Genomic DNA, 22,791 nt, shown 5'->3' on the forward strand with positions numbered 1-22,791 from the left:
CCCTCGAGCCTGCTCCGCCATTCAATAAGATCATGGCTGACCTGATCCTAACCTCAAATCTAAATTCATGTCCAATTTCCTGCCCGCTCCCCGTAACCCCTAATTCCCTTTACTTCTAGGGAACTGTTTTAAATTTATTTAATGATGTAGCTTCCTGGGGCAGCAAATTCCACAGACCCACCACCCTCTGAGTGAAGAGGTTTCTCCTCATCTCAGTTTTGAAAGAGCAGCCCCTTATTCTAAGATTATGCCCCCTAGTTCTAGTTTCACCCATCCTTGGGAACATCCTTACCGCATCCACCCGATCAAGCCCCTTCACAATCTTATATGTTTCAATAAGATCGTCTCTCATTCTTCTGAACTCCAATGAGTAGAGTCCCAATCTACTCAACCTCTCCTCATATGTCCGCCCCCTCATCCCCGGGATTAACCGAGTGAACCTTCTTTGTACTGCCTCGAGAGCAAGTATGTCTTTTCTTCAGTATGGAGACCAAAACTGTATGCAGTATTCCAGGTGCGGTCTCACCAATACCTTATATAACTGCAGCAATACCTCCCTGTTTTTATATTCTATCCCCCGAGCAATAAAAGCCAACATTCTGTTGGCCTTCTTGATCACCTGCTGCACCTGCATACTAACTTTTTGATTTTCTTGCACTAGGACCCCCAGATCCCTTCGTACTGCAGTACTTTCCAGTTTCTCGCCATTAAGATAATAACTTGCTCTCTGGTTCTTCCTGCCCGTGATTTCGAAATATCTCACCTCTCTGCTTTTTCTTTCTTTTCTCCCGTCTGTGTTCTCCCTCTCTCTCCGTAGAGCAGCCAAGCAAACCAAGCATCCAGCTCTTCCGCACTCCTGGGATATACACCATTGGCGAGTACCTCAGCATTAGGTGCACTGCTCCCATGATCTTCACGGGCCTGACGTTCCTGCTGCTTAAAATGGACGGGGAGTCCTCGGTGACGTACAAGACCGAGCCATCGGCGGGCTCCTCCATGACCTTCTCCATCGCCAACCTCACCTTTGCCAACGACGGGTACTACGCCTGCTTGTACCAGCTCAAGCGAGCTGGAAAGCTCCTCAGCTCAACGCAAAGTGCCCGTGTCAAGGTGTCCGTGACAGGTAGGGCTGCGTGTTCCTTGAGGGCTCAAATCATTGTGCCCCCCGTGCAGCGAGCACGAGCGGGACGATAAAGGGGAGAGTGGTGGGGCATTGCATGGACCGACTGTCTTATTGCAGTTATACGGCAGGGCGGGGGGGCCCTTGGTGAGACCACACCTGGAGTATTGTGTGTGCAGTTTTGGTCTCCTTATCTGAGGAAGGATGTCCTTGCCATGGAGGGAGTGCAGCGAAGGTTCACCAGACTGATCCCTGGGATGGCAGGGACTGTCGTACGAGGAGAGATTGGGTCGACTCGGCCTGTATTCACTCGAGTTTAGAAGAGTGAGAGGGGATCTCATCGAAACATATAAAATTCTGACAGGGCTCGACAGACTGGATGCAGGGAGGATGTTCCCCCTGGCCGGGAGGGGGGCGGTCCAGAACGAGGGGGTCAGGATATGGAGTCGGACATTTAGGACTGAGATGAGGAGAAATGTCTTCACTCAGAGGGTGGTGAACCTGTGGAATTCTCTACCACAGAAGGCAGCGGAGGCCAAGTCACTGAATATATTCAAGAAGGAGCTGGATAGATTTCTAGACACGAAAGGCATCAAGGGGTACGGGGAGAGAGCGGGAATATGGTATTGAGATCGAGGATCAGCCATGATCATATTGAATGGCGGAGCAGGCTCGAAGGGCCGAATGGCCTACTCCTGCTCCTAGTTTCTATGTTTCTATGATTCTCTGTATGCTCCACTCAATATTCAGCTCCCTTGGCTTGAACATACGAGCATACGAATTAAGAGCAGGGGCAGGCCATTCGGCCCCTCGAGCCTGCTCCACCATTTGATAAGATCATGGGCTGATCTGATTGTGTCCTCAATCCTACTTTCCCGTCTACCGACTATAACCTTTGACTCCCTTGTTAATCAGGACTCTCTCTAACAAATATTCAATGGCCCTGCCTCCCCCGCTCTCTGGGGAAGGGAGTCCCACAGACTCACGACCCTCGGAGAGAAAACATTTCTCCTCATCTCCGTCTTAAATGGGAGACCCCTTATTTTTAATCTGTGGCACTCTAGTTAACCCCCTCATCCCAGGAATCAGTCGAGCGAACCTTCTCTGAACTGCCTCCAAAGCAATTATGTCCTTTCGTAAATAAGGAGACCAAAACTGCACACAGTATTCTAGATGTGGTCTCACCAATGCCCTGTACAACTGGAGGAAAACATCTCTACTTTTATATTCCATTCCCCTTGCAATAAATTACGACGTTCCATTTGCCTTCCTGATCACTTGCTGTACCTGCATGCTAACTTTTTTGTGATTCATGTACTAGGACACCCAGATCCCTCTGTACCTCAGAGTTCGTCAATCTCTCTCCATTTAAATAATATACTGCTTTTCTATTCCTCCTGCCAAAGTGGACAAGTTCACATTATCCCACATGATGCTCCATCTGCCCCTGTAACGGGCGGCAGGTGAGCTCCAACTGGTCTCGTGCCTTTGCCCGATTAATTTCTACCCCCTCTGGATCCACAGGCCTCCGGGGTAGAGAATTCCAATGGTTCTCGACCCCTCTGAGTGAAGAAATTCCTCCTCATCTCAGTCTTGAATGGCCGACCCCCTTACCCTGAGATTATGCCCCCTGGTTCTAGACTCTCCAGCCAGGGGAAACAGCCTCTCAGCATCTACCCTGTCAAACCCCCTCAGAATCTGATATGTTCCAATGAGATCACCTCTCATCCTTCTGAACTCCAGAGAGTATCGGCCCATTCTACTCAATCTCTCATTAATTTGAAAATTAAGCTCTTTGCAATAATATGTGTGATGTTTTTCAGTGATGTGCATGATAGGTTCGAAGTGTTGTTTTCGAAAAGAAATGGGTGATATTTTATGCGTGTGACATGTTAGAGAGAGTCTAACCACCTCCCCTTGACATTCAACGGCATTACCATCGCCGAATCCCCCACCATCAACATCCTGGGGGTCACCATTGACCAGAAACTTAACTGGACCAGCCATATAAATACTGTGGCTACAAGAGCAGGTCAGAGGCTGGGTATTCTGCGGCGAGTGACTCACCTCCTGACTCCCCAAAGCCTTTCCACCATCTACAAGGCACAAGTCAGGAGTGTGATGGAATACTCTCCACTTGCCTGGATGAGTGCAGCTCCAACAACACTCGAGAAGCTCGACACCATCCAGGGCAAAGCAGCCCGCTTGATTGGCACCCCATCCACCACCCTAAACATTCACTCCCTTCACCACCGGCGCACAGTGGCTGCAGTGTGGACCATCCACAGGATGCACTGCAGCAACTCGCCAAGGCTTCTTCGACAGCACCTCCCAAACCCGCGACCTCTCCCACCTAGAAGGACAAGGGCAGCAGGCACATGGGGACAACACCACCTGCACGTTCCCCTCCAAGTCACACACCATCCCGACTTGGAAATATATCGGCCGTTCCTTCATCGTCACTGGGTCAAAATCCTGGAACTCCCTTCCTAACAGCACTGTGGGAGAACCGTCACCACACGGACTGCAGCGGTTCAAGAAGGCGGCTCACCACCACCTTCTCAAGGGGCAATTAGGGACGGGCAATAAATGCCGGCCTCGCCAGCGACGCCCACATCCCATGAACGAATAATAACAATAAGTATGTATGTTTCTGAAATCACAATCTGTGCGTCATTATCGTGATAACTGAACCAACACACGGTCACGACCACAATTGTAACCCAATCGTCCCTCGGTACGTTTCTGAGTCTGTGCAGCGGAGAAAGACCATTGACTGATATTTGCCTCCAACGCAGATCAACTGATGAGACCGTCCATTTCCGTGCTGAGATCATCGGCCAGCTTCGTCGGAGGTGAAGCACCAAACTTCCGATGCTCTGCCTCCAGCCAGTTCGCCGTGATCACATTCTACCTGTACAGGGTCGGAGAATCCGGCTCCATCACCTCAGTGGGACCGATCTCAGCTTCCACCGCCATATTGGGCATCCACAATGTCAGCGTCGCCCAGGAAGGTTTATTTACCTGCATGTTCACCGTGATTATCAACAATCGTCTCTACTCTTCAACTCACAGTGACCGGGTCAAGATCATCGTATCGAGTGAGTCGTCCCTCCGAATATCTTCACTCTTAGTCTTCTTCATTTCCAGTTCCAAAGAGCAAAGCGCCATTGCCTAACACGAGAGGGCTTGGAGAGGAGATTTATCTGAATGGTACCAGGGGATGCGGATGTGAGGTTATGTGGAGAGAGTGGGGTTGTTCTCCTTGGAGTGGCGAAGGTTAAGGAGAGATTTGATGGAGGTGTTTCTGAGGGGTTCTGAAGGGTTTTGATGGAGAAGACAGGGCCAAACTCTTTCCATTGGGTGGAGGCTCAGTAACCAGAGGACGGAGATTTAGGATAATCGGCAAAAAGAGACAGGAGGGAGATGAGGAGACATTCTTTTACGCAGCAAGTGGTTAGGATCTGGAACGCACTGCCCGAGGGGGTGCTGGAGGCAGATTCAATCATGGCCTTCAAAGGGGAACTGGGTAAATATATAAACATTGAAAATAGGAGCAAGAAAAGGCCATTCAGCCCTTCGGGCCTGCTCCGCCATTCAATATGATCATGGCTGATCGTCTAACTCAGTCCCCTGTTCCCGCTTTTTCCCCATATCCCTTGATCCCTTTAGCATTAAGAAATATATCCAGCTCCTTCTTGACTTGACCTCCGCTGCCTTCTGTGGTAGAGAATTCCACAGGTTCACCACCCTCCGAGTGAAGACATTTCTCCTCATCTCGGTTCTAAATGTCCTACCCCCCGTATCCTGAGACTGTGACCCCTGGTTCTGGACTCCCCCAGCCATCGGGAACATCCTCCCTGCATCTAGTCTGTCTAGTCCTGTTAGAATTTTAATTTCAAGTACTTTTGATGAGGTCCCACACAAGAGGTTAGTGTGCAAAATGAAAGCACATGGGATTGGGGGGAATATACTGGCATGGATTGAGAATTGGTTGACAGACAGGAAACAGAGAGTAGGAATAAACGGGTCTTTTTCCGGGGTGTCAGGCAGTGACTAGTGGGGTACCGCAGGGATCAGTGCTTGGGCCCCAGCTATTCACAAAATATATCAATGATTTGGACGAGGGAACTAAATGTAACATTTCCAAGTTTGCAGACGACACAAAGCTGGGGTGGAATGTGAGCTTTGAGGAGGATGCAAAGAGGCTCCAATGTGATTTACACAAGTTGGGTGAGTGGGCAAGAACATGGCAGATGCAGTATAACGTGGATAAATGTGAGGTTATCCACTTTGGTTGTAAAAACAGAAAGACAGATTATTATCTGAATGGTGATGGATTGGGAAAAGGGGAGGTGCAACGAGACCTGGGTGTCCTTGTACACCAGTCACTGAAAGCGAGCATTCAGGTGCAGCAAGCAGTTAGGAAGGCGAATGGTCTGTTGGCCTTCATTGCAAGAGGATTTGAGTACAGGAGCAAGGATGTCTTACCGCAGTTATACAGGGCCTTGGTGAGACCACATCTGGAGTATTGTGTGCAGTTTTGGTCTCCTTATCTGAGGAAGGATGTCCTTGCCATGGAAGGAGTGCAACGAAGGTTTACCAGACTGATTCCTGGGATGGCAGGACTGACGTATGAGGAGAGATTGGGTCGACTCGGCCTGTATTCACTCGAGTTTAGAAGAATGAGAGGTGATCTCATCGAAACATATAAAATTCTAACAGGACTAGACAGACTAGATGCAGGGAGGATGTTCCCGATGGCTGGGGAGTCCAGAACCAGGGGGTCACAGTCTCAGGATACGGGGGGTGGGACATTTAGAACCGAGATGAGGAGAAATTTCTTCACTCAGAGGCATTTTGTCGTGTTTCTCCATTCAAATAATATTCAAAGTGGGCGACCTCACATTTTCCCACATGATATTCCACCTGCCAAATTTTTGCCCATTCGCTTAACCTGTCGATATCCCTTTGCAGACACTCTGTGTCCTCATCGCAACGAGCTTTGCTCCTGTACTCGAATCCTCTTGCGATGAAGGCCAACGTACCATTTGACTTCCTCACTGCTTGCTGCGCCTGCAGGTCCTTCTGTTGCGAGTACAGCATTACAGGATGCTACTTGGCGTCTCCTGCCCACTCTGCGGCCATATCTCACGCAAACCAAGATCCCATTTTGGACTTCCGAATGCGGTCTCTACTCATTGGAGTTTAGAAGAATGAGAGGGGATCTTCTTGAAACATGCAAGATTCTGAGGGGACTCCATAGGGTAGATGCTGAGAGGATATTACCCCTCATGGGGGAATCTAAAACTTGGGGGCATAGTCTCAGAATAAGGGGTCGCCCGTTTAAGACGGAAATGAGGAGGAATTTCTTCTCCCAGAGGGTCGTGAATCTTTGGAATTCTTGACCCCAAAAAGATGTCAGAGTCATCGAATTCATTCAAGGCCGAGTTAGACCAATTTTTGATCAGCGAGGGAGTCAAAGGACATGGGGAAAGGGCGGGGAAAGTGGAGTTGAGGTAAAAATCAGGTCAGCCATGGTCTCGTTGAATGGCGGAGCAGGCTCGAGGGGCCGAATGGCCTGCTCCTTCTCCTATCTCCTCTGGTCTTCTTTGCATGCTGCCGCCATCGACAAAACTGACAATCCCACCCCGCGCTGCACGAGCAAAGGGCGGAGAGACGCAATAACGCAGAGAGAAACCGCGCCCACAACTGGCAGGGAGGGCGCGATTGCAGCACGGCAATTTTCCGGGACCAATTCCCGTTCCATATCCCGACGTGGGGAAGTTTATCGCAGAAAAACTTTGACGTGAAATTTAAAGGGAAAATGCAAACCGAAGTCTCGTACTGAGGAAATGCACAGAGATGTGAATTTTTGATGTATGTTATAGATAAACCCTCTCACAGACGCAGAGAGCAATACAATACGCCTTCAGTCATAGATCACACCGCGGAGAAGGAGGCCAATCGGCCCGCTGTTGGAGAGAGGTGCCCTGTCCAATTGCTCCCACTCTCCTGCTCCTTCTCCGTCGCCCTGAGCAACCCAGCCCTTCAAACACAAGTCCAATTTGCTTTTGAAAGAAGCCGTTCAATTCGCGACGAACTCCCTTTCAGTCCGTGCTTTGCAGATCACAACCTCTTGCGTTCTTGATCGTAGCAATCGAGGCACAGGACGTGGCGCGATTGATCGATTTCAGCAAGGCTTTCGACAAGGTCCCACGTGGCAGACTGGTCAAAAAAAGTACAGGCCCCTTGGGATCCAAGGGAAAGAGGCAGATTGGATCCAAGATTGGCTCAGTGGCAGGAAGCAAAGGGGAATGGTCGACGGGTGTTTTTGTGACTGGAAGGCTGTTTCCAGTGGGGTCTCCCAGGGCTCGGTACTGGGTCCCTTGCTTTTTGTGGTGCACGTTAACGATTCGGACTTAAACGCAGGAGGCATGGTTAAGAATTTGCGCATGACACAAAGATAGGCCGTGTGGTTGATAGTGAGGAGGAAAGCTGTAGACTGCAGGAAGATATCAATGGACTGGTCAGGTGGGCAGAAAAGTGGCAAATGGAATTCAATCTGGAGAAGTGTGAGGTAATGCATTTGGGGAGAGCAAACAAGGCAAGGGAATACACAATAAATGGGAGGATACTGAGAGGTGTAGAGGGAGTGAGGGACCTTGGAGTGCATGTCCACAGATCCCTGAAGGTAGCAGGACAGGTAGATAAGGTGGTGAAGAAGGCATCTGGGATACTTTCGTTTATTAGCCGAGATATCGAATATGAGAGCAGGGAGGTTATGCTGGAACTGTATAAAACACTAGTTAGGCCACAGCTTGAGTACTGTGTACAGTTCTGGTCACATTACAGGAAGGATGTGATCGCACTAGAGAGGGTGCAGAGGAGATTTACGAGGATGTTGCCAGGACTGGAGAATTTTAGCGATGAGGAGAGATTGGATCGGCTGGGGTTGTTCTCCTTGGAACAGAGGAGGCTGAGGGGAGATTTAATTGAGGTATAAAATTATGACAGGACGAGATAGAGTGGATAGGAAGGACCTATTTCCCTTAGCGGAGGGGTCAATAACCAGGGGGCATCAATTTAAAGTGATTGGTGGAAGGATTAGAGGGGAGCTGAGGAGAAATGTTTTCACCCAGAGGGTGGTGGGGGTCTGGGAACTCACTGCCTGAGAGGGTGGGAGAGGCAGAGACCCTCAACTCATTAAAAAAATACCCTGGATGTGCCCCTGAGGAGCGGTCACCTGCAGGGCCACGGACCGAGTGCGGGAGGGTGGGATGAGGCCGGGTGGCTCGTTTCTCGGCCGGCCCGGGCGCGGCAGGCCGGTCAGCATCCTCCCGCGCGGTAAGTTTTCCAACAATCGCGCTTTGCGTTCTGTCTTTCAGGTGAAACGGAGAGGCCTTCCATATCTGTGAGGAAGGCCTTTGACCAATACCCGCAGGGGCAACTGCTTTCCATCGTCTGCACGGCCCCAAATCAGTACCGGACGAGCGATTTTCACCTGTATAAAAGTGGGGTGATGTTAACCGCCAGGCGGGTGGGGAGCAGCTCGTCTGCGGAGTTCTCCATCTTGAACACAAGCATGGCCGACGAAGGAGACTACACTTGCACATACCGAACAATCGTGTCAGGGCGAGAGTACAATTCGAGCCACAGTGACCCTCTTCAGATATCTGTTGCAGGTAGGCTCGGGCTGATAATTGGCAAGTGACATTCGCGCCAGACAAGTGCCAGGCAATGACCATCTCCAACAAGAGAGAGTCTGACCACCTCCCCTTGACATTCAACGGCATTACCATCGCCGAATCCCCCACCATCAACATCCTGGGGTCACCATTGACCAGAAACTTAACTGGACCAGCCATATAAATACTGTGGCTACGAGAGCAGGTCAGAGGCTGGGTATTCTGCGGTGAGTGACTCACCTCCTGACTCCCCAAAGCCTTTCCACCATCTGCAAGGCACAAGTCAGGAGTGTGATGGAATACTCTCCACTTGCCTGGATGAGTGCAGCTCCAACAACACTCGAGAAGCTCGACACCATCCAGGGCAAAGCAGCCCGCTTGATTGGCACCCCATCCACCACCCTAAACATTCACTCCCTTCACCACCGGCGCACCGTGGCTGCAGTGTGGACCATCCACAGGATGCACTGCAGCAACTCGCCAAGGCTTCTTCGACAGCACCTCCCAAACCCGCGACCTCTACCATCTAGAAGGACAAGGGCAGCAGGCACATGGGAACACCACCACCTGCACGTTCCCCTCCGAGTCACACACCATCCCCGACTTGGAAATATATCGGCCGTTCCTTCATCGTCGCTGGGTCAAAATCCTGGAACTCCCTTCCCAACGGCACTGTGGGAGAACCTTCACCACACGGACTGCAGCGGTTCAAGAAGGCGGCTCACCACCACCTTCTCAAGGGGCAATCAGGGATGGGCAATGAATGCCGGCCTCGCCAGCGACGCCCACATCCCATGAACGAATTAATAATAAAGGCGTTCCGAGTTATGACAGCGGGGCTGAGTTACCACGTATAACGGTCCGCAGGGGAGCTGCATCCCCTCCCTAGTCGAATTAATACCACTGGCCGCCCCTCCGCAACCCCCCGAGAACCCCGTTCCTCCGGCTCTCGGCTTCCTCATCGGCCACAAGACGACTCGCTCCGACTGGTGCGGTTTTCAGACGGAGCCGAGTCTCAGGGCGGGCGGCCGCCCCGACCTCCCGCCGCCCCCCGTTTCAGGCTCTCGGGCTGCCGCGCGAGGCGGATTCGCTCGCCCGCGCGGGTTTTAAGGCGAGTGGGCGGACGCTTCTAGAGCGGGGTTTGGGAGGAGAGGGGCGAGCGGTCGGACGGGATGACAGACGCCTGACGACGTGTCCGCTCTCTATTCTAACCCGAAACAGCGAGCATGGAGCAGCGCCTGGCGAACGGGAGCAGCCCCTGCTCCGGCCGAGTGGAGATCTTGTTCGGAGACAGCTGGGGGACGATCTGCGACGACCAGTGGGGACTGCTCGACGCCAAGGTTGTCTGTCAGACCCTCGGGTGCGGCTCCGCCTTGGCCGCCCCAACGCATGCTCACTTTGGAAGGGGCATCGGGCCGATCTGGATGGACGACGTGGCCTGCCGCGGGGACGAGTCTGCCCTGTGGCACTGTGTTGCCAGGTCGTGGAGTCAGCACAATTGCCACCACGGAGAAGATGCAGGCGCGATTTGTTCCGGTAAGGACAAGCTCGTTCCACAATGTTGCCGACATAATTGGCTTGACGACAGAAGACAGAGGGTGGTTGTAGAGGGTAGTTTTTTCAAACTGGATGCCTGTGTCCAGCGGTGTGCCTCAGGGATCGGTGCTGGGTCCGCTGTTATTTGTTATTTATATTAACGATTTGGATGAGAATTTAGGAGGCATGGTTAGTAAGTTTGCAGATGACACCAAGATTGGTGGCATTGTGGACAGTGAAGAAGGTTATCTGGGATTGCAACGGGATCTTGATCAATTGGGCCAGTGGGCCGATGAATGGCAGATGGAGTTTAATTTAGATAAATGTGAGGTGATGCATTTTGGTAGATCGAATCGGGCCAGGACCTACTCCGTTAATGGTAGGGCGTTGGGGAGAGTTATAGAACAAAGAGATCTAGGAGCACAGGTTCATAGCTCCTTGAAAGTGGAGTCACAGGTGGATAGGGTGGTGAAGAAGGCATTCAGCATGCTTGGTTTCATTGGTCAGAACATTGAATACAGGAGTTGGGATGTCTTGTTGAAGTTGTACAGGACATTAGTAAGGCCACACTTGGAATACTGTGTACAGTTCTGGTCACCCTATTATAGAAAGGATATTATTAAACTAGAAAGAGTGCAGAAAAGATTTACTAGGATGCTACCGGGACTTGATGGTTTGACTTATAGGGAGAGGTTAGACAGACTGGGACTTTTTTCCCTGGAGAGTAGGAGGTTTAGGGGTGATCTTATAGAAGTCTATAAAATAATGAGGGGCATAGATAAGGTAGATAGTCAAAATCTTTTCCCAAAGGTAGGGGAGTCTATAACGAGGGGACATAGATTTAAGGTGAGAGGGGAGAGATACAAAAGGATCCAGAGGGGCAATTTTTTCACTCAAATGGTGGTGAGTGTCTGGAACGAGCTGCCAGAGGCAGTAGTAGAGGCGGGTACAATTTTGTCTTTTAAAAAGCATTTGGACAGTTACATGGGTAAGATGGGTATAGAGGGATATGGGCCAAGTGCAGGCAATTGGGACTAGCTTAGTGGTATAAACTGGGCGACATGGACATGTTGGGCCGAAGGGCCTGTTTCCATGTTGTAAACTTCTATGATTCTATGATTCTATGATAATTCTTCCCTTGGGTACAATTCTAAAGGGGATGCAGGGACAGAGAGACCTGGGGGTGTATGTACACAAACCTTTGAAGGTGGCAGGTCACCTTGAGAAGGCATATGGGATCCTGAGCTTTATTAATAGAGGCAACACGAACGGTCGTTCAGTCCTTCTGAGATTTCAGAGCGGAGTCCGTGCTGGAGGATTGGAGGGTTGCAAATGTTTCACCTTTGTTCAAGAAAGTGAGGACAGATAAACATGGCAGGTATCGGCCAGTCAGCCTGTCGATGGTGGGGGAACCCTTGGAGACAGGGAACAGAGAGTAGGAATAAACGGGTCTTTTTCCGGGGTGGCAGGCAGTGACTAGTGGGGTACCGCAGGGATCAGTGCTTGGGCCCCAGCTGTTCACAATATATATCAATGATTTGGACGAGGGAACTGAATGTAACATTTCCAAGTTTGCGGACGACACAAAGCTGGGGTGGAATGTGAGCTGTGAGGAGGATGCAAAGAGGCTCCAATGTGATTTAGACAAGTTGGGTGAGTGGGCAAGAACATGGCAGATGCAGTATAACGTGGATAAATGTGAGGTTATCCACTTTGGTTGTAAAAACAGAAAGGCAGATTATTATCTGAATGGTGATAGATTGGGAAAAGGGGAGGTGCAACGAGACCTGGGTGTCCTTGTACACCAGTCGCTGAAAGCGAGCATTCAGGTGCGGCAAGCAGTTAGGAAGGCGAATGGTATGTTGGCCTTCATTGCAAGAGGATTTGAGTACAGGAGCAGGGATGTCTTACTGCAGTTATACAGGGCCTTGGTGAGACCACATCTGGAGTATTGTGTGCAGTTTTGTTCTCCTTATCTGAGGAAGGATGTCCTTGCCATGGAGGGAGTGCAACGAAGGTTTACCAGACTGATTCCTGGGATGGCAGGACTGACGTATGAGGAGAGATTGGGTCGACTCGGCCTGTATTCACTCGAGTTTAGAAGAATGAGAGGTGATCTCATCGAAACATATAAAATTCTAACAGGACTAGACAGACGAGATGCAGGGAGGATGTTCCCGATGGCTGGGGGAGTCCAGAACCAGGGGTCACAGTCTCAGGATACGGGGGGTAGGACATTTAGAACCGAGATGAGGAGAAATGTCTTCACTCGGAGGGTGGTGAACCTGTGGAATTCTCTACCACAGAAGGCAGTGGAGGCCAAGTCAAGAAGGAGATAGATATATTTCTTAATGCTAAAGGGATCAAGGGATATGGGGAAAAAGCGGGAACAGGGGACTGAGTTAGACGGTCAGCCATGATCATTTTTAATGGCGGAACAGGCCCGAGGGGCCGAATGGCCTTCTCTTGCTCCTATTTTCTATGATTCTATGATTCTACAGACAATAAATCCGGACAAAATTAATTGGCACTTGGAAAAGCATGGGTTAATAAATGAAAGCCAGCACGTATTTGTTAAAGGCAAATTATGTTTGAATTATTTTATTGAGTTCTTTGATGAAGTAACGGAGAGGGTCGATGAGGGTAGTGCGGTAGATGTTGTGTATATGGACTTTCAAGAGGCGTTTGATAAAGTGCCACATAATGGACTTTTTAGCAAAATTAAAGTCCGTGGGATTAAAGGGACAGTCGCAGCGTGGATATAAAATTTGCTCGGGGGGACAGAAAGCAGAGAGTCGTGGTGAACGGTTGTTTCTCAGACTGGAGGGGAGTTTACAGTGGGTGTTCCCCAGGGGTCAGTATTGGGACCACTGCTCTTTTTGAGATATATTAATGACCGGGACTTGGGAATAATTTCAAAGTTTGCAGCTGACACGAAACTCGGGAATGTAGCAAACAGCGAGGGGGATAGTAACAGACTTCAGGAGGACGGAGACAGACTGGGGGAACGGACGGACACATGGCAGAGGGAATTTAACACAGAGCAGTGTGAAGTGATGTATTTTGGTAGGATGAACGAGGAGAGGCAATATAAACTAAATGGGACAATTTTAAAGGGGGTGCAGGAACAGAGAGACCTAGGGGTGTGTGTACACAAATCTTTGAAGGTGGCAGGACAGGTTGAGAAGGTTGTTAAAAAAGCATCTGGGACCCTGGGCTTTATTAATAGAGGCACAGAGTACAAAAGCAAGGGAGTTATGCTAAACCCTTTATAAAACACTGGTTCGGGCCTCAGCTGGAGAATTGGGTCCAGTTCTGGGCCCCGCTCTTTAGGAAAGATGTGAAGGCCTTAGAGAGGGTGCAGAGGAGATTTACCAGAATGGTCCCAGGGATGAGGGACCTCAGTGATGCGGAGAGACTGGAGAATCTGGGGTCGTTCCCCTCAGAGCAGAGAAGGTTAAGAGGAGATTTAATCGAGGTTTTCGAAATCATGAAGGGGTTTTGAGAGAGTAAATAAGGAGAGACTGTTTCCAGTGGGCAGGAGGGTCGGTGAGCAGAGGGCACGGATTTATTGGTAAAGGAGCCAGAGGGGGAAATGAGGAATCTTTTAACCCCCATCTTCTATTTACTGAGTGACTCTCGCAAAGTCAGGACAGCCCAAAGTTCCTCACAGTGAAATAATATTGTAGTGTAATCGCAGTTAAAATGTCGGAAAGGCGGCAGGCCAATGCTGAGCACAGTGTTGGTTCGGAGATGTGATGATAGGCAGGGGCACTGGGGAGAGCTCCCCTACTCTTCTTCAAATAGCGGCAGGGGTGGGCGATGACGGGGGGAGTAGGTCTTTTACACCCACCCGAGAGGGAGACGCTGTGTGACACCTTATCCGAAAGACAGTACTTCTGATGGGTCTCGCCCCAGATCAGCGTGCTCGAGCCCCTGGGGTGGGACTGGGACTCAGAACCTTCTTGGCACAAAGGGAAGAGTGCGGCCCAACGAACCATTGGCTGCGACTCTGAGCCGAGCAGAGTTCGAACTCGATGGCTGTCTGCCTTCGTTGTCACTTCAACTGATCCCATTCACGGCATTACCTTCTCCCCTCAGGCATAAAGCCAATGTTAGCCTTGGAACCCAACTACCATATATTTGTGAAAGGGGAGTCTGTTAATCTTAACTGTACCACCGGAGACCGGAACTCCAGCAGGGCGATTGACTTTTACAAGAATGACGCTTACCTGAGCCATCAGGACCTTCAGCAAGGGATCAATTCCGCCATCTTTCAAATCACCAATTTAACGATGAACGACACCGGGAGGTACAGCTGCAAGTTCCGGAACCAAGTTGCAGGGAAATACGTGAATTCATCGCTCAGTGATACAGTCCACATCGCTGTAACAGGTGAGCACGGTGAATATTGAGAGGGAGAAAGAAGTGTTGATTCGTTCAAAGCAGATTCGAGCAATTTCCTTCAGAAGATAAAATTGTAAGAGACAGCATACGAGTGATTTGAGTTGCGACTTTTATTTCCATTCGTTCATGGGATGTGGGCGTCGCTGGCGAGGCCGGCATTTATCGCCCATCCCTAATTGCCCTTGAGAAGGTGGTGGTGAGCCGCCTTCTTGAACCGCTGCAGTCCGTGTGGTGAAGGTTCTCCCACAGTGCCGTTAGGAAGGGAGTTCCAGGATTTTGACCCAGCGACGATGAAGGAACGGCCGATTATATTTCCAAGTCGGGATGGTGTGTGACTCGGAGGGGAACGTGCAGCTGGTGTTGTCCCCGTGTGCCTGCTGCCCTTGTCCTTCTAGGTGGTAGAGGTCGCGGGTTTGGGAGGTGCTGTCGAAGAAGCCTTGGCGAGTTGCTGCAGTGCATCCTGTGGATGGTCCACACTGCAGCCACGGTGCGCCGGTGGTGAAGGGAGTGAATGTTTAGGGTGGTGGATGGGGTGCCAATCAAGCGGGCTGCTTTGTCTTGGATGGTGTCGAGCTTCTTGAGTGTTGTTGGAGCTGCACTCATCCAGGCAAGTGGAGAGTATTCCATCACACTCCTGACTTGTGCCTTGTAGATGGTGGAAAGGCTTTGGGGAGTCAGGGGGTGAGTCACTCACCGCAGAATACCCAGCCTCTGACCTGCTCTTGTAGTATTTATATGGCTGGTCCAGTTAAGTTTCTGGTCAATGGTGACCCCCAGGATGTTGATGGTGGGGGATTCGGCAATGGTAATGCCATTGAATGTCAAGGGGAGGTGGTTAGACTCTCTCTTGTTGGAGATGGTCATTGCCTGGCACTTGTCTGGCGCGAATGTTACTTGCCACTTATCAGCCCAAGCCTGGATGTTGTCCAGGTCTTGCTGCATGCGGGCTCGGACTGCTTCATTATCTGAGGGGTTGCGAATGGAACTGAACACTGTGCAATCATCAACGAACATCCCCATTTCTGACCTTATGATGGAGGGAAGGTCATTGACGAAGCAGCTGAAGATGGTTGGGCCTAGGACACTGCCCTGAGGAACTCCTGCAGCAATGTCCTGGGGCTGAGATGATTGGCCTCCAACAACCACTACCATCTTCCTTTGTGCTAGGTATGACTCCAGCCACTGGAGAGTTTTCCCCCTGATTCCCATTGACTTCAATTTTACTAGGGCTCCTTGGTGCCACACTCGGTCAAATGCTGCCTTGATGTCAAGGGCAGTCTCTCTCATCTCACCTCTGGAATTCAGCTCTTTTGTCCATGTTTGGACCAAGGCTGTAATGAGGTCTGGAGCCGAGTGGTCCTGGCGGAACCCAAACTGAGCATCGGTGAGCAGGTTATTGGTGAGTAAGTGCCGCTTGATAGCACTGTCGACGACACCTTCCATCACTTTGCTGATGATTGAGAGTAGACTGATGGGGCGGTAATTGGCCGGATTGGATTTGTCCTGCTTTTTGTGGACAGGACATACCTGGGCAATTTTCCACATTGTCGGGTAGATGCCAGTGTTGTAGCTGTACTGGAACAGCTTGGCTAGAGGCGCAGCTAGTTCTGGAGCACAAGTCTTCAGCACTACAGCCGGGATGTTGTCGGGGCCCATAGCCTTTGCTGTATCCAGTGCACTCAGCCGTTTCTTGATATCACGTGGAGTGAATCGAATTGGCTGAAGACTGGCTTCTGTGACGGTGGAGATATCGGGAGGAGGCCGAGATGGATCATCCACTCGGCACTTCTGGCTGAAGATGGTTGCAAATATTTTGTGAAAGTCGGCCAAAACTCATGGCGGGAGAAGAGGGAAGAAAATCAAAGCAATTTCCCGTTTTGTCCGTCAGTGTGGTAGTGTGTTGGATTGTCGTAAAACCCCAGTTGGTTCAGTAATGTCCTTTTGGGGAAGGAGACCCACCGTCCGTACCCGGTGTGTGGCCTATTTGTGACTCCAGCCCGACGCCAATGTGATTGACTCTTGAGTGGTCCTCTGAAGTGGCCTGGCAGGCCGCTCAGTTGTCGTAGTTGAAGAAGGCAGCTCATCGCCAACCAACCTGGGGTGGCCAGGTAATGGCAGCCTTGCCAGCGACGCCAACATCTGAAGAATAAATTGACTTACACCAAACTGGGACAAGACGAAGAACCTTTGAGTTAATTCGGATAATGAAGCAGTCCGAGCCCGCATGCAGCAAGACCTGGACAACATCCAGGCTTGGGCTGATAAGTGGCAAGTAACATTCGCGCCAGACAAGTGCCAGGCAATGACCATCTCCAACAAGAGAGAGTCTGACCACCTCCCCTTGGCATTCAACGGCATTACCATCGCCAAATCCCCCACCATCAACATCCTGGGGGTCACCATTGACCAGAAACTTAACTGGACCAGCCATATAAATACTACAAGAGCAGGTCAGAGGCTGGGTATTCTGCGGCGAGTGACTCACCTCCTGACTCCCCAAAGCCTTTCCACCATCTACAAGGCACAAGTCAGGAGTGCGATGGAATACTCTCCACTTGCCTGGATGAGTGCAGCTCCAACAACACTCAAGAAGCTCAACACCATCCAGGGCAAAGCAGCCCACTTGATTGGCACCCCATCCACCACCCTAAACATTCACTCCCTTCACCACCGGCGCACCGTGGCTGCAGTGTGGACCATCCACAGGATGCACTGCAGCAACTCGCCAAGGCTTCTTCGACAGCACCTCCAAAACCCGCAACCTCTACCATCTAGAAGGACAAGGGCAGCAGGCACATGGGAACAACACCACCTGCACGTTCCCCTCCGAGTCACACACCATCCCGACTTGGAAATATATCGGCCGTTCCTTCATCGTCGCTGGGTCAAAATCCTGGAACTCCCTTCCTAACAGCACTGTGGGAGAACCTTCACCACACGGACTGCAGCGGTTCAAGAAGGCGGCTCACCACCACCTTCTCAAGGGGCAATCAGGGATGGGCAATAAATGCCGGCCTGGCCAGCGACGCCCACGAACAAAGAAAAAATTATTGTGTTTCAGCTTCTTGTCTGTACTTATTTTTCTGCTGCTCGTTTCTTTCAATTAGACCCCCTCCCAAATCCGAAGATAAGATTATTCACATTGGACGGTCAGACTTTCATTAACTGCACGGCCGAGAACACCACAGCGAACAGCAAGATGTATTTATTCGAAATAGGTCTGAGTGGACCCAGGCAGGTCCAATGCATCCCAATGCCAAATTCTACCTCGATCTTTCCCCTGAATGAAGGCGGGAAGGTGATCGAAGGCCACTTTGCTTGTTTGCACCAAGCGCAGGTGAGAGGAAGATGGGTCAACTCGAGCTACACCGAGTCCGTTGTCGTTGCCATTCCAGGTGAGCGAGCTTGATATTTAAAGCTTTTCCGGATTGCTGTTTGCGGACGGGATGGATGGTCCTCCTCGGGCAGCCGTGATCTGCATTGCTTGCGTTGTTTGGCCCAACTGGGTCTATCCCGGTGTTTATGCTCCACACGAGCCTCCTCCCTCCCGACTCCATCTCACCCTCTCCTTCTATCTCTTTCTCCCTCATGTGTTTCTCCAGCTTCCCCTTAAATCCATCCACACTATTCACCTCAACTACTCCTTGTGGGAGTGAGTTCCACATTCTCACCACTCTCTGGGTAAAGAAGTTTCTCCTGAATTCCCCGATTGGATTTATTACTGACTATCTTATATTTATGGCCCCCTAGTTCTGGTCTCCCCCCACAAAGGAAACATCTTCTCTACGTCTACCCTATCGAACCCTTTCATAATCTTAAAGACTTCGATCTGTTCACCCCTCAGTCTTCTCTTTTCCAGAGAAAAGAGCCCCAGCCTGTTCAGTCTCTCCTGATAGTTTATAACCTCTCAGTTCTGGGATCACCCTTGTAAATCTTGTTTTGCACCTTCTCCAGTGCCTCGATATCCTGTTTTTAATATGGAGACCAGAACTGTGCACAGTGCTCCAAGTGTGGTCTAACCAAGGTATATGGAGACCAGAACTGTACACAGTGCTCCAAGTGTGGTCTAACCAAGGTTTACGGAGACCAGAACTGTGCACAGTGCTCCAAGTGTGGTCTAACCAAGGTATATGGAGACCAGAACTGTGCACAGTGCTCCAAGTGTGGTCTAACCAAGGTATATGGAGACCAGAACTGTGCACAGTGCTCCAAGTGTGGTCTAACCAAGGTATACGGAGACCAGAACTGTGCACAGTGCTCCAAGTGTGGTCTAACCAAGGTATATGGAGACCAGAACTGTGCACAGTGCTCCAAGTGTGGTCTAACCAAGGTATATGGAGACCAGAACTGTGCACAGTGCTCCAAGTGTGGTCTAACCAAGGTATATGGAGACCAGAACTGTGCACAGTGCTCCAAGTGTGGTCTAACCAAGGTGTATGGAGACCAGAACTGTGCACAGTGCTGCGAGAAAAGCACATGCTGAGGCAAATAAATCATTGAGATTGAAAGCAAACATTCAGGTGCAGCAAGCAGTTAGGAAGGCGAATGGTATGTTGGCCTTCATTGCAAGAGGATTTGAGTACAGGAGCAGGGATGTCTTACTGCAGTTATACAGGGCCTCGGTGAGACCACACCTGGAGTATTGTGTGCAGTTTCGGTCTCCTTATCTGAGGAAGGATATCCTTGCCATGGAGGGAGTGCAGCGAAGGTTCACCAGACTGATTCCTGGGATGGCAGGGACTGTCGTACGAGGAGAGATTGGGTCGACTCGGCCTGTATTCACTAGAGTTTAGAAGAATGAGAGGGGATCTCATCGAAACATATAAAATTCTGACAGGGCTCGACAGACTAGACGCAGAGAGGATGTTTCCCCCGGCTGGGGGGGGGATGTCCAGAACCAGGGGTCACAGTCTCAGGATACGGGGGGGTGGGACATTTAGGAGTGAGATGAGGAGAAATTTCTTCACTCAGAGGGTGGTGAACCTGTGGAATTCTCTACCACAGAAGGCAGTTGAGGCCGAGTCACTGAATATATTCAAGAAGGAGCTGGATAGATTTCTGCACACAAAAGGCATCAAGGGGTACGGGGAGAGAGAGCGGGAATATAGTATTGAGATAGAGGATCAGCCATGATCATATTGAAACGTAGAAAATAGGAGCAGGAGACGGCCATTCGGCCCTTTGAGCCTGTTCCGCCATTCAATATGACCATGGCTGATCCTCTATCTCAATACCATATTCCCGATCTCTCCCCGTACCCCTTGATGCCTTTTGTGTCCAGAAATCTATCCAGCTCCTTCTTAAATATATTCAGTGACTTGGTCTCTACAGCCTTCTGTGGTAGAGAATTCCACAGGTTCACCACCCTCTGAGTGAAGACATTTCTCCTCATCTCAGTCCTAAATGTCCCACCCCCGTATCCTGAGACTGTGACCCCCCTCGTTCTGGACCCCCCCAGCCTGGGGAAACATCCTCCCTGCATCCAGTCTGTCGAGCCCTGTCAGAATTTTGTACGTTTCAATGAGATCCCCTCTCATTCTTCTAAACTCGAGTGAATACAGGCCCGATCTCTCCTCATACTGTCGTCCCAGGGATCAGTCTGGTGAACCTTCGCTGCACTCCCTCTATGGCAAGTACATCCTTTCTTAGGTCAGGAGACCAAAACTGCACACACAATACTCCAGGTGTGGTCTCACTGCTGTAAGAAATCCTTGCTCCTGTACTCAAATCCTCTTGCAGTGAAGGCCAACGTAGCATTGGCCCGCTCCCGGTCAGCCAAACACGGATGGCGTCCAGGTCCTCCTGCGGGCGCAAATAAATTCATGCCTTCTCGGATGTTATAAGCAAGGGAAATCAGTCTTCGGAGCAGCTGAACCTTGTTGAGATGAAGACGTAAGGATTTTCGGGCGGATAGATAAACGGGAACAGAGTTGAAAAGTGTTGGTTGGTTTTTAGCAAAGTGAACCTTGCAGTTAAACTGGCTTCTTTCTTTTTCAAATCGTGTTTCGTTCTAGAATCCTCCAACGTTGGGGCAATCGTTGGTTGGCTCTTGGCGACTCTGATCCTGCTCCTGATTCTGGTCGTCTCCGTGTATTACTTCAGGAAATCGAGGACTGGCAAGAGCAAACGTGGTAAGGAATGCGCTTTGACCTCGGTATGGAGCAAACTTTCGAATGCTCTTTGCGTGTGAGAGAACCAAATTCACTCCTTTTGGGGGCTTTCAGAGCATCCAATGGTTGCCGAACTTCTGCAGTGAATTCTGCAGGAGGGGTAAGTGATGCATTCCACCAGTCGCGATGACTTTGGAGACCAACTGTTGTTTCCCCTTTGCCTTCGCCAGGCCGAAATCCAAGACCTGAAAGTACGGACGCAATGGCAGCCCCCTGGTCTTTGCTTCTCAGCTTTCCGGCCCCGCGAACGCACAATCCAGGCCCACACTCCCCATTGCAGTGCTGAGGGAGCGCCGCACTGTCGGAGGTGCCGTCTTTCGGGTGAGACGCTAAACCGAGGCCCCTCTCGGGTGGGTGTAAAAGATCCCATCGAGCTATTCAAAGAAGAGCAGAGAGGAGTTCTCCCAGTGTCCCGACCAATAAGTATCCCTCAAGCAACATCTCAAAAATGGAAAGAGAGTCTAACCACCTCCCCTTGACATTCAACGGCATTACCATCGCCGAATCCCCCACCATCAACATCCTGGGGGTCACCATTGACCAGAAACTTAACTGGACCAGCCACATAAATACTGTGGCTACAAGAGCAGGTCAGAGGCTGGGTATTCTGCAGCGAGTGACTCACCTCCTGACTCCCCAAAGCCTTTCCACCATCTACAAGGCACAAGTCAGGAGTGTGATGGAATACTCTCCACTTGCCTGGACGAGTGCAGCTCCAACAACACTCGAGAAGCTCGACACCATCCAGGGCAAAGCAGCCCGCTTGATTGGCACCCCATCCACCACCCTAAACATTCACTCCCTTCACCACCGGCGCACCGTGGCTGCAGTGTGGACCATCCACAGGATGCACTGCAGCAACTCGCCAAGGCTTCTTCGACAGCACCTCCCAAACCCGCGACCTCTCCCACCGAGAAGGACAAGGGCAGCAGGCACATGGGGACAACACCACCTGCACGTTCCCCTCCGAGTCACACACCATCCCGACTTGGAAATATATCGGCCGTTCCTTCATCGTCGCTGGGTCAAAATCCTGGAACTCCCTTCCTAACGGCACTGTGGGAGAACCTTCACCACACGGACTGCAGCGGTTCAAGAAGGCGGCTCACCACCACCTTCTCAAGGGGCAATTAGGGATGGGCAATAAATGCCGGCCTCGCCAGCGACGCCCACACCCCATGAACGAATGATAAAAAAAAAATTGAATTACTCTTTCTGTGCACCCGTTACCTGTCGGGCTTTCCCTACATTAAGAGTGACTGTGCTTCAAAAACATTTCGCTGGACGTGAAGGTATTTGCCATCCTGCAGTGGGGAAAGGCTTTACACATGCGTTATGCGAGAGGTCTCTCTTTGCAGAGCAGGTATCCAGATAAATACTTTCGAACTTGCCGCGTAAAAATCAAACACGCATCTGGACTGCGGCATTTCTGATAAATACTTTGTTATCTTTGCAAGAGCTACAAAGGACTGATCTGCGATCTCCATTAATAGAATATAAAAACAGGGAGGTATTGCTGCAGTTATATAAGGTATTGGTGAGACCGCACCTGGAATACTGCATACAGTTTTGGTGTCCATACTTAAGGAAAGACATACTTGCGCTCGAGGCAGTACAAAGAAGGTTCACTCGGTTAATCCCGGGGATGAGGGGGTGGACATACGAGGAGGGGTTGAGTAGATTGGGACTCTACTCATTGGCGTTCAGAAGAATGAGAGGCGATCTTATTGAAACATATAAGATTGTGAAGGGGCTTGATCGGGTGGATGCGGTAAGGATGTTCCCAAGGATGGGTGAAACTAGAACTAGGGGGCATAATCTTAGAATAAGGGGCTGCTCTTTCAAAACTGAGATGAGGAGAAACTTCTTC

At 50.5% G+C, this 22,791-nt stretch overlaps 1 protein-coding gene across 1 annotated transcript in view; it reads left to right on the top strand.

The window, feature by feature from the left end:
- The window catches only part of LOC137308896 (deleted in malignant brain tumors 1 protein-like), a 64,416-nt gene that overhangs the window by 35,334 nt on the left and 6,291 nt on the right, over positions 1-22,791 (top strand). The window contains exons 8-14 of the mRNA XM_067977333.1: positions 818-1,123; positions 3,919-4,221; positions 8,509-8,805; positions 10,030-10,344; positions 14,446-14,739; positions 17,859-18,146; positions 20,766-20,882. Of these exons, the coding sequence (XP_067833434.1) occupies positions 818-1,123; positions 3,919-4,221; positions 8,509-8,805; positions 10,030-10,344; positions 14,446-14,739; positions 17,859-18,146; positions 20,766-20,882 (1,920 nt within the window). The remainder of the gene's footprint in view (positions 1-817; positions 1,124-3,918; positions 4,222-8,508; positions 8,806-10,029; positions 10,345-14,445; positions 14,740-17,858; positions 18,147-20,765; positions 20,883-22,791) is intronic.

This window comes from Heptranchias perlo, unplaced genomic scaffold (assembly GCF_035084215.1).
Source record: "Heptranchias perlo isolate sHepPer1 unplaced genomic scaffold, sHepPer1.hap1 HAP1_SCAFFOLD_143, whole genome shotgun sequence".
Lineage (NCBI taxonomy): Eukaryota > Metazoa > Chordata > Chondrichthyes > Hexanchiformes > Hexanchidae > Heptranchias > Heptranchias perlo.